The sequence below is a fragment of the Typopeltis vanoorti genome, chromosome 10 (genome assembly GCF_054136105.1).
Source record: "Typopeltis vanoorti isolate ZY-2024b chromosome 10, IOZ_Tvanoo_1.0, whole genome shotgun sequence".
Taxonomy (NCBI): Eukaryota; Metazoa; Arthropoda; class Arachnida; order Uropygi; family Thelyphonidae; genus Typopeltis; species Typopeltis vanoorti.
Window position 1 is genome coordinate 45148731 of NC_143558.1, and position 14013 is coordinate 45162743.

A 14013-nucleotide genomic window follows, 5' to 3' on the forward strand; every position below is an offset into this window, starting at 1 on the left:
CATGGAATGAGGAGTTGGATAGAAATGAGATCAATGCTACTTGCATGATATTCAATAACTATCTAGTAGAAGCAATGTCTAAATGTATAAGGGGTCAGAAGGTTAAATAAGGTGGATGTGAAATGGATGAATGAAGAGATTAAGCATGCAATACAGAGAAAAAAGGAATTATGAAGCCAGCATAAGTGGTAATAACCAATTTCATGAGGATTGCAAAGACCAGGCGAGGAGGGTGACTTTGGTAGTAAGAGTAGCAAAAGTTCAGTATGAGCAGAAGTTAGCTAATGAAGCCAAAAAAATCCCAGGAAGTTCTTTTGATATGAAGCCAGCAAAAATAAGAATGATTATGGTAGGATGCATTGATTAGAGAAAATGGTATAAGGACAACTGCTGTGGAGGATATAGTTGAGATATTTAATGTGCAGTTCATAAACATCCTTCATCCTTGCAAATGTGATATCATGGAGAGTTTGAGAGTAGTGAATGATAAGGAGGAGATATTGACCATGAGAGAGCAAGAGGTGGGGAAAATGAGCAAACTTGATGTTAATAAGGCTGTGAGACTTGATTATATATCAGCACGCATTTTGAAGGAACATGCCAGGGAGTTGACATCTGCCTTAACATATTTATTTAATATAAGTCTTACATTGGGTCAACTTTGGAAGGCAAGATTGTACTGCATCATAATGGAGGTGATCAAATTATAGACTAATCTGTGTCTCAGGTGTTGTTGTTAAAGTATAGGAAAGACTGGTGAAAATCAGGATCCAGAATTAGTTTGACAACAATGATATTATCTTTGATGTGATGGACAGCACAGATTTGTTGAAGGAAGGTCATGTTTTAGTAATCTACTTAGTTATTACAATAAGGTGAGAGCAGCATTGAATATGGGAGATGGATACACAGTAGTATACTTAGACTTTGCAAAGGATTTTGATAGATTACTGCATGATGAGTTGATAGTCAAACTAGACTGGATAGGATTGGATATTAGACTAGTATACTGAATTGGAGATTGACTACAGGTATCAACAAGTTGTGTATGGGGGAACAATATCCTAGAAGAGGAAAGCCACTAGTGGTGTGCCTCAAGGATCAGTTTTAGGGCCATTGCTGTTTAATCTGTATGTTAATGATATTGGGGAAGATTTGAGTGGGAATATTCAGTTGTTTGCAGATGATGCAAAGTTGGGAAGAACTGTGAGCACTAGAGCAGATGTTGTCCCTTACAAGAAGACTTGAATAAACTGAGTGACTGGGCACAGGAGTGAGGTTATCATTTCAGTGTTCTGAAATGTTATCTTTTAAAATTTGGAAAACAAAGATGGGATGTAGAATTTACATTTGATAGGAATATATTGTTGGAGGTGGAGGAAATACGAGATCTTTGGGTGATGGTGGATAAGGATCTGAAATTTAGGGGATGTATTGCCAAAATTGCAAAGACAATTCAACAAATTCTGAGAATGATGTGGAGGACACTAACTTGTAGAAGTAAGGAGATTCTGGTTCCATTGTATAAGGCTCTGATTAGGCCACATATGGACTACTGTGCACAGATTTGGTTACCTTGTTTTCAAAAGGATAAAGAGATGGAGAAGGCAGAGGCATTTGATCAAAATAGTTTCTTATCTCTGGAATGCTGAATATGAAGAAAGATTGAGGTAATGCAATTTGCTGAAGTCTAGTGGATAGGAGGAATACAGGTGATATGATAGAGACATATAAGTAAGGTTTAACATTGAAGAGGTTTTTCATAAAATAGTGAGAGATTGAGGGAGAACAAGAGGTCATCCCTGGAAGCTGTTCATGGATAGCAAGTGAGAAGCAGGTTATTTGCATGGAGAATTGTGAATGATTGGAATGCATTACTGAGAGCATGGTGTTTTGTAGAGAATTTGAATGTGTTTAAGGTGCGGTATGATGAGCTGTGTGTATGACAAAAGGGACCCAGGATGAATCTGTGATTCCATGGGGTCTTGGGATAATAATAGTAGTATTCTGGAATTCTGAGACAGTAGTCACTTGCCTCTGCTCTCTCTATCTCTCTCTCTCTCTCTCGAATCGAATCACTTCATTTTTATCCAGCTATGCAGATAACTCTATCTTTGCAAAGAAATCCATATATATCTTGATCAATGGTTTATATAGCAGTGTCACTTCCCTATCCCAGCATTAATGCGGTGATTTTTTGATTAAGGTTTACATTTTGCAGTATGATGGATAAGGAACTGAAGTTCAGTTTCTTATCCACCGATAATTGCAGAACCTTCATCTCCATTTTCTTGAGTGAAGTTCCAACAATATATCACACCTTATTCTATCTCCTCTAATCAAAGCGCATGTGTTCACACTTGAAAATATTGAACTGACTGCCTGTATCGTTATTTTCCCAAAGCTTTGTTCAAATCCTCTTGTAACAACATTCTGGATTAATTAGTTAAATTAATTAATTTTACTTCTATTACTGAATTATTAAATTATTCCTCCTATTTCTGATATTCCTGACTTTTCTAAATAAACAAAGTAACTCATTTTTGCATCTGTAACAATCTATTCATAACACTTCTCAGCTGTAACATTGTTTCCAAAATATTCACATGACTTTTATTTAGAAAAAATGAAAAAGTTTTTTACACACAAACCTATACAAGTGACATGATTTCTTGATAATGACAGTGACTGTATCTAATACAGCCTTTTTTCACTGTATTTTTTTGTTTTTGAAATCAATACAATCAATATTGTATTGATTTCATTATTAAAATATATATAAAATTAAAATATATATTAAAATTATATATATAAACATTGTGGTCAAACACTAAATTTGGTATAATGTATATATATAATTCTAAATTTTCATATTTTCAAGAAAATATGAAAATTTAGAAATGTGTCTGAAAACATGTTAAATTCAATATTGTATTTTATTATATTAGTTATAATGCCTGGGAGTACTATAATAGGAATCCAGAACTTAAACAAGCAATTGATCAGATCACCAATGGTTACTTTACTCCTAATAATGTACATCAGTTTAGAGATGTTACAGATGTTCTTTTAAACCATGATAGGTATGATATTTGTGTACTTTTATTATAAGAAATTATATTTTTTCATGTTACTGTTGTTTTCATATATATTTTATGTTTTATACTGGCATGAAAAAGCAAAATAAATAATATGCAAAGTTCAAATTTTCTTTCCTTATGCTGATATAAAAATTTTGCATATTTTGTACAAATCTTCACAAGCTATTTGTGTGCATATATATATGTAAAAAGAGAAGTTGACTTCTCTTTGAGTTGCCCTTTGTATTTAATAATGCATAGCACATCTCTTCAGAGCTTGCATAATGCCTTACATTATGATGACAGTCATTTCCCAATTTGACAAATTGGTGAGGGTGAAGGAGGCACAGAGATTTCCCAGAAATTATGAATTATCAGAAAAGACCACTCTAAGTCAAAATCATTCCAGGATGCTCATCTGTGGTTCAACCAAACAACACTATACTATCAAACTTTGGCCCTACTCAGTAACAGATGAAAACCCACAACCACCAGCATTGTGCCAAACTTCGGCTTTAGCCAGTGACCAGCAAGAAGCCATTCCAAAGCTATGCACCACCACCACCATCATCAGTGGTAGGTAGATAATTGAGATTTCTGAGACTGCTTTGTTTTTAAGTTTCATTTACACTAACTATGGACTTCAACTATGGAAACATATTGGATGGAGGAGAGGCCACATTTTCATCAATGATAATAATGAAGGCTTGACAGAGAGGTGGCTTAACATGTGGAATATTCAATTAAGAGTGAATTTATGCAGAATTACAGAGCTGGTGATTACTACATACCTTCCATGCAAAAAAGCCACTCATCACCTCTATTTGTTAAGTTCAGGGATGACCTCTTCTTGTTCCTTCCTCTTGTTCTACTATATGAAAGACCTCCCCAGTGCCAACCTTGTAATTACTTCTCAACAGTTTAAATTTCTCAATCATATCACCTCTCCTTCTTCTATCATTGTATGGTCCTGATATCATTTTTGATCTCTGCACCTCTCCAAGGTTAATTTATCCCCTTCAAATCCAGGTGACTAAATCTGAGCACAGTAATAAAAATGTGATCTGATCAGCGCTTTATACAATAGAATTGCCACTCTTCTATCTCTGTTGGTCAGTGTCCTTCTCAGCATTCGAACAGTCCTTTGGGTTACCATCACTACCTTTGTGATAAGTCACCTAAACTTGGTTTCTATCAATCATGACCCTCAAGTCCTTGCCTCCTCCACTTTTTCTAGCACAGTTCCTCCAACAGAGTATGCAGCCTCCCATCGATGGATCCCAAACTTCAAGACCTTACATTTAGTTGCAATAAACTAAAACCCCATTCATTTGCCCATCTGTCCTGCTTCTTCAAATCTCTTGAAGGGCTATCACATCGGCACTATTACTACTAATTTTCCCAGCTTCACATCATCTGCAAGCAACTGAATATCTCTGTGTAATCCATTGACAATATCATTGATATAAAGGTTAAACAATACACCCAGTAATGAACCCTGAGAGACTCTACTCATAAACTTCTGCTTCATTATAATAATATCTATCAGAAAGCCAATCCTCACCCAATTCATTAACCTGATATCTAAACCCATATGCTGTAACTTAAATATCAGCTTATCATGTGACCCCCCCTGTCAGATGCCGTTGTAAAATCCAAATGACAGTATATGCCTTTCCCTCAGACTGTATTTATTACTTTATAATAGAAAGCAATTAGATAACTAGAACAAGAGCATCGCTTAACAAATCCATGCTGTCACAGATAACATTACTCTCATCTGTCCAATACTGTATATGATCTCTCACTAATTTCTCAAATCTTAACAACTACAAAAGAAATACAAACTATTCTATAGTTTAATGCTCCCATTCTATCACTGCTCCTTGGGCACTTTTCCCATATCCAGATTCTCATTGAAAAGCCAAGTTCAACAGAACTGTTAATTCCTTAGCACATTCTCTTAAAACATGCTGGGGGGGGGGGATCCCATCCAGTCCTATGCTTTATTGACATCCAAAGTACTTGTAACACACTCTCCTCTTGCACTTCCAAACCATAAATCCTCCCCATCCTTCTAAGTAATAATAACCATCTTTTCCAGAATGAAATTTCTCAATGAAGTGATCATTAATAACTCCACTATGTCTTGCATTGGTCACTTTCTATGTCTTCCGCTTGTGGAACTTCCCTGAGCTGATTTCTAAGATTATTATATAATCAACTGCCTTATAATTCCAAATAAATTCCTTTCTTCTCAATACTCCTGCATGTCTATTCATTCCCCAGATCAAGACTACATGGTCACTCTCTCTCCAGCTGGAGGTAGGGATGACATTTCAGTTAGATCCTCTGATGCTAGGACTAAATGCAAAACTCTTGATGCTCTTTTTTTTTCCTACTACATGTTGCATGAGGCATTTTTCCCAAAAAAATTACAGAAATCCCATTCCCTTGCTACTACTACTACTACTACTACTACTACAACATTTCATTTCCTCTTCCCAGTTTATACTGTTGTAGTTAAAATTTTCCATGATAATTGCTCATTGAATACTTGCCAAACTCAACTGTTGAAACATTTCAGCAGTTGAGTTTGGCAAGTTCCTGCTTTTCCAACTCTGTATTCCCTGCCCTATAGCAATATCCCACTAAATATCCCATCCTGCCTACCCTCATTTCACAACATATACTCTCAAAATTATTAGTGCCATTTTTCTCCAAATTCTCCACTCTGAGAGGACACAACTCATCACTTATCATAAGCAATACTCTACCATTGTGTTTGCCCTTCCTATCCTGCTGAAATACACTATACCCTTCTATTCCTGTCAGTTATGTCATCTTTTGTCAACCATGTTTCACTTATTCCAATAATCTTCAAACTGGCTCAGGATATCAATGCCACTAGTTTATCTTATTTATTCCTAATGCTCCTGGCATTTGTATAATGCAACATCAATGCACTGTCAGTATTCTATACCTATTAATAAATTCCTCCATACTCCATTTGACTCTGCATAACACCATATGTTCTTCCATCTTCCTAGTGACTATTCCCACAAGAGACCATCCCTGCTTCCATCCACAGTGGCAATTCTAGTTTCCCTGCACAAATACTTTCATTTGTCCTGAGAACACATTCTCTCCAGATTCTTACATCCTAACTCATTCAAATGCCGCCCATCAGTTGTATACTGCTCTTCTTTATCCTCAAATGCAAAGAAAAATATGATCAACAAGATGCAATCATTACAAAGTATAGGTCAGAAGGGTAATCAGTATGGTAACCAGTTTTGACCTTTAATTCAGGTCTCATCATTGAGAGCCAGACTCACTAATGCAGATTATAGAGATCAATCATGGGAAATTATGCAGAAGGAAATAAAAGATCTGGAATGGTAGTGAACAAAGACTTGAAGATCACTTTGCTAATATTGTGATTATGACCCCTCCAGTAACTTCTGCTAACATATTCTTGCATATTTACACAGTGCTGGTGGTGTGGAGTATATAAGTGTTCTTTAAATATATTGTGAGATGAAAAGTGTTCAATGACTGAAAAGTTTGGGAAATGCTGCTCTAAGGGATGGTTTTTAAACTTTTTTTTCATCAGAACTGGCCATACAAAATGCAATTTTGCACTGCAATCCAGTTTTTATTTTTATAACATATAAAATTCTCTATTGTTCTGCTGGAGTTTTGGCACCATCTTTAAAAACTATTTTAATATAATTAAATATGTTTTAATTTTTAATATATTTTAATATATTTACAAATATATTAGTAAATCCAGTAAAAATTAAAAGAATATACTAAAAAATACACTAACCAATATAAAAAAAACTTGAGAAATCAGAAAAATCACCTATCTTACACATGCATCAAATAACATGTCCACACTTCTATATCACCCTATATCATATCCCTATATTATATCCCTATATCACCTATCACTCCTGTTGTCATATTGCTATGTATATTGAATAAATGTATAAACCAAGTCAAAGTGCCTTTGACTTGGTTTATACATTTAAACAATCATAGCACTAATTACAGCCCAAGAAGAGCAAAAACAGGGAAAAATAAGTCAGTGGTGTCAGACTATTAGGCCAGTTGTTTATCAGATGTAGTGGGGAAATTGTTAGAAAGATCAACTTGAGAGAGAATGCAAATTGGGCTTGATAAGAATAGATATCATTCTATAGTGCATTCATATTTGTCTCCCTTTTTATAAACTGGAATGATTAGCGATTCTTTCCATTCTGTGGGTATCTCTTCTTTTACTTTATGCTTTATACTTTCCTCTACTTCCACTAAGGAAGGTTTAATTATTTTTGGATGACAAGTATGATAAGTATTCTATTTGAAATACACAGTAGGCTCATCACAATTTAGGAGTTTATTGTTTATTCAAGTGCCTTTGACTTAGTTTTATTAGTAGCCTCTATATATCTATAGAGGCTAGTAATTGTCCATTGCTATTGTTGATTACTGTTGTTTTCATATGTGGATCTGGTTTTTGGTTTCATGGAAGATTTTTCTGGGATTATTTACTGTAAAGTATTTCTGGATTTCTTCAATCTGTTCATGAAAAAATTTTCTTTTTTGTTGTCTTATTATCTTATTGGCTTCCTTACTGCTCTGTTTGTATCTCAGAGTAGCATGAATATCAGCTGAGTTATTAAGCCAAATGCTTCTATCTTTTTTCATTTTCTTTACTGCACATTCTTCATTGAACCATTTTTTTATGCTGTATTTTACTTTGAATTCCAATTGAGTTTTGTTCTGCTACTTTTATGCCATCCTTGATATGATTCCAGATGTTTCAATATTTTCATTCTCCTCCAGTTGCATATTTTTCAGTTTCTGTTTTAATGCACACTCATATTTCTTCTGTTATATCTAGTTTGTTAATATTGTATCTCAGTTGATTTGCATGTGTGCTGAAAAATAGTTAGTGTATTTTAATCTTAAGTATGGCACCAAATAAAAAATTCTCACTATCACACTCAACTCTCCTGAAGCTCGGGATATTCTGAATGCAATTTCTATTTCTTTTACTTATTATGATATGGTCTATTTGATTGAATATATGACCATCAGGAGATTTACATGTTTGTTTGTGTATATTTATTATGAATTAATTATTATCTGGATTAATTATTAATTAATTAATATTTGTCTCTTCATGAAAGCTTTGGTTTCCAATAATTTTTTTTTATAAATTTCTTCTTTTGCAATTTTTGCATTGAAATCACCTAATAAAATTATTATATCCTGCTGGGGAATTTTTTCAAGGATTAATTCCAATTTTTCATAAAATTCATCTTTTATTGACTCTTCTGCAGCTTCTGTAGGTGCGTGTGCATTAATAAAGGTCATCTTGAATCTAATAAATAATAAATTTAGTTTAATCCTTTATCCAAGTGTAAGCAAACAAAGGTAAATATGACTTTTCCATTGCTTCTGCCTTAGTATCACCGCTTCTGGGTCTGGCTCCCACTGAAGAAACCTCAATAAAGGTTGAAACCAGTCTGGGTAGTGGCCCTTCCCTTAATGCATAGCATTATACATGTCTGCAAGGAGATGTGCTTTGCATTATGGGAGATACTGAAACAAGGAGTGATAAGAGCTTTGGGCCACCTTTACCATGAGTTGCCTCAGTCCTGAAGATACTTCAGGTGCAAACTTTGTTTGCTTACACTTGGATAAAGGATTAAACTAAATTTATTATAGTCTAACCAAGTGGGAAAAAACTTCTGTCATCTTGAATCATTTTGCTTGTACTCTTAGCTTGCTTATTCTTTCATTAAAGGCTTCAAATTTGATCAGAGATGGCCACAATATTTTTTCCCAGTGATGAAACTGTTCCAAATTCATGTTTATCAGAGTTGTTTCCACCATAACTTCAACTTGCTAGTAGATAGCAAGTTAAAGTTCAGGGGCCATGTAGCAAATAAAACTCAAAAAATAATTGCAATGCTGAAAAATAACTTTAACATGTAAAGATAAGGATGTTATTTTGCCTCTTTACGAGGCCTTGATAAGACCTCACTTGGACTATTGTGCACAGGTCTGGTCTCCTGGTCTCTCTTGTGAATCTGATACAGTAGAGAGAGAGAGAGAATGCAAAGTAGAATGTTAAAAATTATAGGAGGATTGTGGAATACTGATTATGAAGACAGATTGAGAATTTGTAGACTGCAGACACTAGCGAACAAGAGAAAGAGGGATGATATGATTGAGATGTACAAACTTCTGAAAGGTCATACAGGATTTCAGTTGATGGAATTTTTTATTTTATGAAGGGTGGGGAAAGGACAAGAGGGCATCCTTGAAAGCTGAGAATGAATTCCACTAAGAAGAGGGTGAGGGCTGAATTTTTCTCTCAAAGGTGATTGGAATGAATTGCCATTGGATATGGTATGTGCAAGCAGTGTGAATGAATTCAAGAATAAGTATGACGGCTGGTGCATGTAGTATGTGGCCTTCCTCGATGAGTCCCTGACTCCCTCGAGGCTTCTCTTAATAATAATAATAATAAAGTAGCAAAGGTTCTCTTTCTTCAAATTTCCTTCTTCTGTAAGTTGTGTCTCTTGTATTGCTACTAAATCCATTTTATATCTATTTAGTTCATGTATGATTTCTTGAAATGCTCCAACTCTGTACAAGCTTCTAAAATTCCACGAACCTATTCATAAACCATTATTCCAAGGCCTTGGTCGATATCCATTTAAGTCGATCTAGTGAAGATCACTTGGTACATGTATCATGACTAGTTGAATTTTTATGCGATGAGGTTGTCTGACCCATGCTCATTCCCCAACCTGGTCCTCTAGGTTGGAGATTGAGCTTATCCCTCATTCGTGACCTGTCCAGCTTGGGAAGCCTTGCTAGTAGTAATGCTTCCACTGGTATAGCTCACATCTATAAGATCATTCGAATGCACAAGCACCCCGCCACCACCAGGACAAGTATACTTAGATTTTGCAAAAACTTTTGATAGATTAAACTAGAGTGGTTGTGTAAGCAATATCCCAGAAGATGAAAGCCGCTAGTAGCATGCCTCAGGGGCCTGTTTTGGGCCATTGCTGCTTAACCTGTATGTTAATGTTATTGGGGAAGGTTTGAATGGGAATATTCAGTTGTTTGCAGATGATGCAGAGTTGGGAAGAACTGTGAGCACTAGAGCTGATGTTGTGGGCCTTACAAGAAGACTTTAATAGAGCGAGTGACTGGGCACAGGAGTGGGGATGTCATTTCAGTGTTCTGAAATGTTATCTTTTAAAATTCAGAAAACAAAGATGGAATGTAGAATTTACTCTTGGTGGGGATATATTGTTGCAGGTGGAGGATAGAAGAGATCTTGCAGTGATAGTGGATAAGGATCTAAAATTTAGAGGACACATTGCCAAAATTGTCAGAACAATACAACAAATTCTGACAATGATGTGGAGGACACTGACTTAGAGAAATAAGGAGATTCTGGTTCCATTGTATAAGGCCTTGATTACGCCACATATGAACTATAGTGCACAGATTGATCACCTAGTTTTCAAAAGGATGAAAAGATTTTCATCCTTTTGAATCCTTTTGAATATTCAAATCCTCTTGCAGGGCTACCACATCTGCACTATTACTAATAATCCTTCCCAGCTTCGCACCATTTGCAAACAACTGAATATCCCCTTGCAATCCACTGACAATGTCATTGTTATAAAGGCTAAACAATATAAGTCCCAGCTGAGTCCTGTGGGACCCCACTTGTAACCCTCTGCCTCCTTGAAACTGCTCAACCATACACAACTCTCTGATACTATCAGACAGCCAATCCTGAATCCAGTTGACCAATCTGACTTCAAGACTCATGTGCTGCAACTTAAATATCAGCTTATCATGTGGCACCCTGTCAAATGCCTTCGCTAAGTCTAAGAAAATTGCAGTATATGCTTTTCCCCTTATCTAATGTTCTTGTAACTTTATTATAAAAGGCTAGCATATTGCTAAAACAAGAGCGCCCTTTCACAAATCCATGTTGACTCTCACAGATAACATTACCCTCATCTGCCCAATGCTGTATACGGTCCCTCACTACTTTCTCCAAGATCTTAACAACTACTGATGACACACAGACTGGTCTATAATTAGACACTTCTAGTCTGTTACCACCCTTATGCAATGGCACTATCTTACCTTTCTTCCATTCCCTGGACACTTTTCCCACAGCCAGACTTTCATTGAAAAGCCAGTTTAAAGGCACTGTCAGTTCTCTAGTACATTCTCTCAAAGCTCCTAGTGAAATACCATGCAGTTCCAAAGCTTTACTGACATCCAGAGTACTCAGTATCTGAAACACACTCTCCTCCTGTACCTCTAAACCTCGAATCAGCCCTATTCCCTTTAGCATTAAAACTGACTCCACTAGGATGAAATACTCCAATAAAGTGTTCATTGAACAATTCCACTATGTCCTCTGTATCAGTCACTCTATTCCCATTTTTATCTCATAATATCATTCTTCCACAGTCATTTCTCCTCCTACTGGCCAGATAGCTAAAAAATTCCCTCAGATTTTCTTTGGATCTTAAGGCCAATCTCCTCTCATATTCCAGTTTCGCTTTCCTTAAAAAATTCTAAACTTGAATTTTTGAAAAAATTCTAACTAGAAGTACTCTTGCTCTAATATTTTTGTAAGCTTAATGTTATTTATGAGTGACTAGAGGACATTCTGTTTTCTGTCTAGTCATTTTTACCAGTTTACCAGTTACAGTTTATTGTTATTATTATCATACAGTTATAGCCATGGAGTCATAAGATTCATTGTGAAAAATCCATTATTCACACAATACCTCTTATACCTCTTCTTAGTCATTCACTGATGAAGCATTCAATTTAATAACTATATGCTTCTTTTATTATGTCTCCTCTTTTCACCTATCAGCTAGTTTTTGAAGCCCACAGACCTTCAATCTATCTTCATAGGGTTCATTCTATAGACCTGCCATGATATTTATCACTTGCTTCTGGATCCTCTCCACGACTTCTTCATTCCACAGAATCTGCATGACCAGATCTGCACACAGTAGTCCAGGTATCCTTATTAATACCTTATGAAGGATAACAATAACCTTTATATCCCTGCTTGTGAGTGTGTTCTTTTGTTGACGAAATACTCTTTTTTGTGGTTTTGGTTCCCTTTGTAATATGTCCTCTAAACTTCAACTCCCTGTCCACAGTCACTGCCAAAGTACCTGACCTTATTAATTTCCTGTGGTTCATTCCCATCAATATAGTACACATTTTGTGATCTCTTCTTGTCAAAGTGCATCACCTTACACTTAGCCACATTAAACTGGCAGCCATGTTGCTAATCTATTTAAGTCGTCCTGTAGGATCTCTACATCATCTTCACTTACTGTTGTTGCTCTTCCCAGTTTTGCAACAAAACAACAACTGAATATTTCTATCAAATCATTTCCTATATCATTCACGTACAAATTAAACAACTGAGCCCTGCACTAAATTGTTAGTCACCTGCCTTTTCCTGGACTGAACTTCTCTTTAAATCCCTCTTTGATGTCTGTCCACTAATCACACTCTATTCCAAATCACCAGATTCATATCCATCTCCATATGCCCCAGTTCATGTAACAGAGTTCTGTGTGGAATCCTGTCAAATGCCTCTGCAAAGTCCAGCAGTATCACTGAGTAGCCATTTCCCTTATCCAACTCCATTGTCACTTTATTATAAAAAGTAAGTATACTGCTAAGGCAAGACCCACCCTTCACAAAATTATGTTGCCCCCATAAAGTATCATATTCCTATTCAATACCTTAACCACCACTCCTGAGATGCTGATTGTCCTATATCTTGGTGCCTCCTTTATGCATTGGGGCTATATGCCCTCTTTTCATTGGCACCTTCCCAGTATTCAGGTTTAAATTAAACAGCTTGGTCAGAGGAGCTGATAATTTCTTTGCACATTCTTGTAATACAATATACTGTTCAATATTCCACCTAATCCTATGGCCACATTCACATTGAGGTTATGCAGTTTTTTAAGCATCTCCACTATTTCAATCTCAATTCTCTCATCAGTCGATGTTGCAGCTAACATTGTCATGTAGTTTGTACACCCTTGCAAAACAATCACTCAGTAATTCAACTATTTAGTTTGTTTCTGTTACCTCCCGCCATCAGCATTTTTTAAAATCATTCTTCCATATTTCTCCTTTTACTTGCTACAATTAGTGAAAGAACTCTTTAATGTGGCAAAGTGTAATGTTTAGATTTTGATATGACTCTTGATTCCTGTGCACAGATTTAATTGCTTTGGGCCAAAATGATTGTAACCTGTTGTCTTATATTGATGGGATTACACTGTGGCAAACTGAAGAAATAAATTTGGAAAAGATTGTTGGCAGGGAGTTCTGAGACCATATTGCATAAGTGGGCAGAATAGTTCAAAGAATCACTTGGAGGTTAAGAAACTAACTATCAATTACCCTTCTTTATAAAACTCTGATATGACCATATCTGCATTATTGTGCACAGATTTGGTCATCTGGATTTCTAGAGAATGTGGAAAATAGAGGGAATAACCCAGGTATAGAAATTTCCCAATATAATAAAATAAATATGTTATTATTTGCAGATGATCAGGTAATAATATTAGATAAGGAAGACAATTTACAAAGAATAATATATAATTTAACATTATAGTAGAATGGCTTGGAATGAAAATATCTATAGAAAAAATGAAAACAGTGCCATTTTATTATTATTATTATTATTATTATTATTATTACGGGCAACTCCAAGGAGTCCTTAGACTGATCGAGGAAGACCCTAACATCATGTCAAGAACAAATATTCAACATTCACACAGTATCTATCATACTTTGCCTTGAACTCATTCACAGCCATGGC

General features: G+C 35.6%; 1 protein-coding gene across 1 annotated transcript in view; it reads left to right on the plus strand.

Moving 5' to 3' along the window:
* Window positions 1–14013, plus strand: part of LOC150102377 (glycogen phosphorylase-like) — a 479880-nt gene that overhangs the window by 407043 nt on the left and 58824 nt on the right. The window contains exon 16 of the mRNA XM_090399808.1: window positions 2949–3083. Within this exon, the coding sequence (XP_090255934.1) occupies window positions 2949–3083 (135 nt within the window). The remainder of the gene's footprint in view (window positions 1–2948; window positions 3084–14013) is intronic.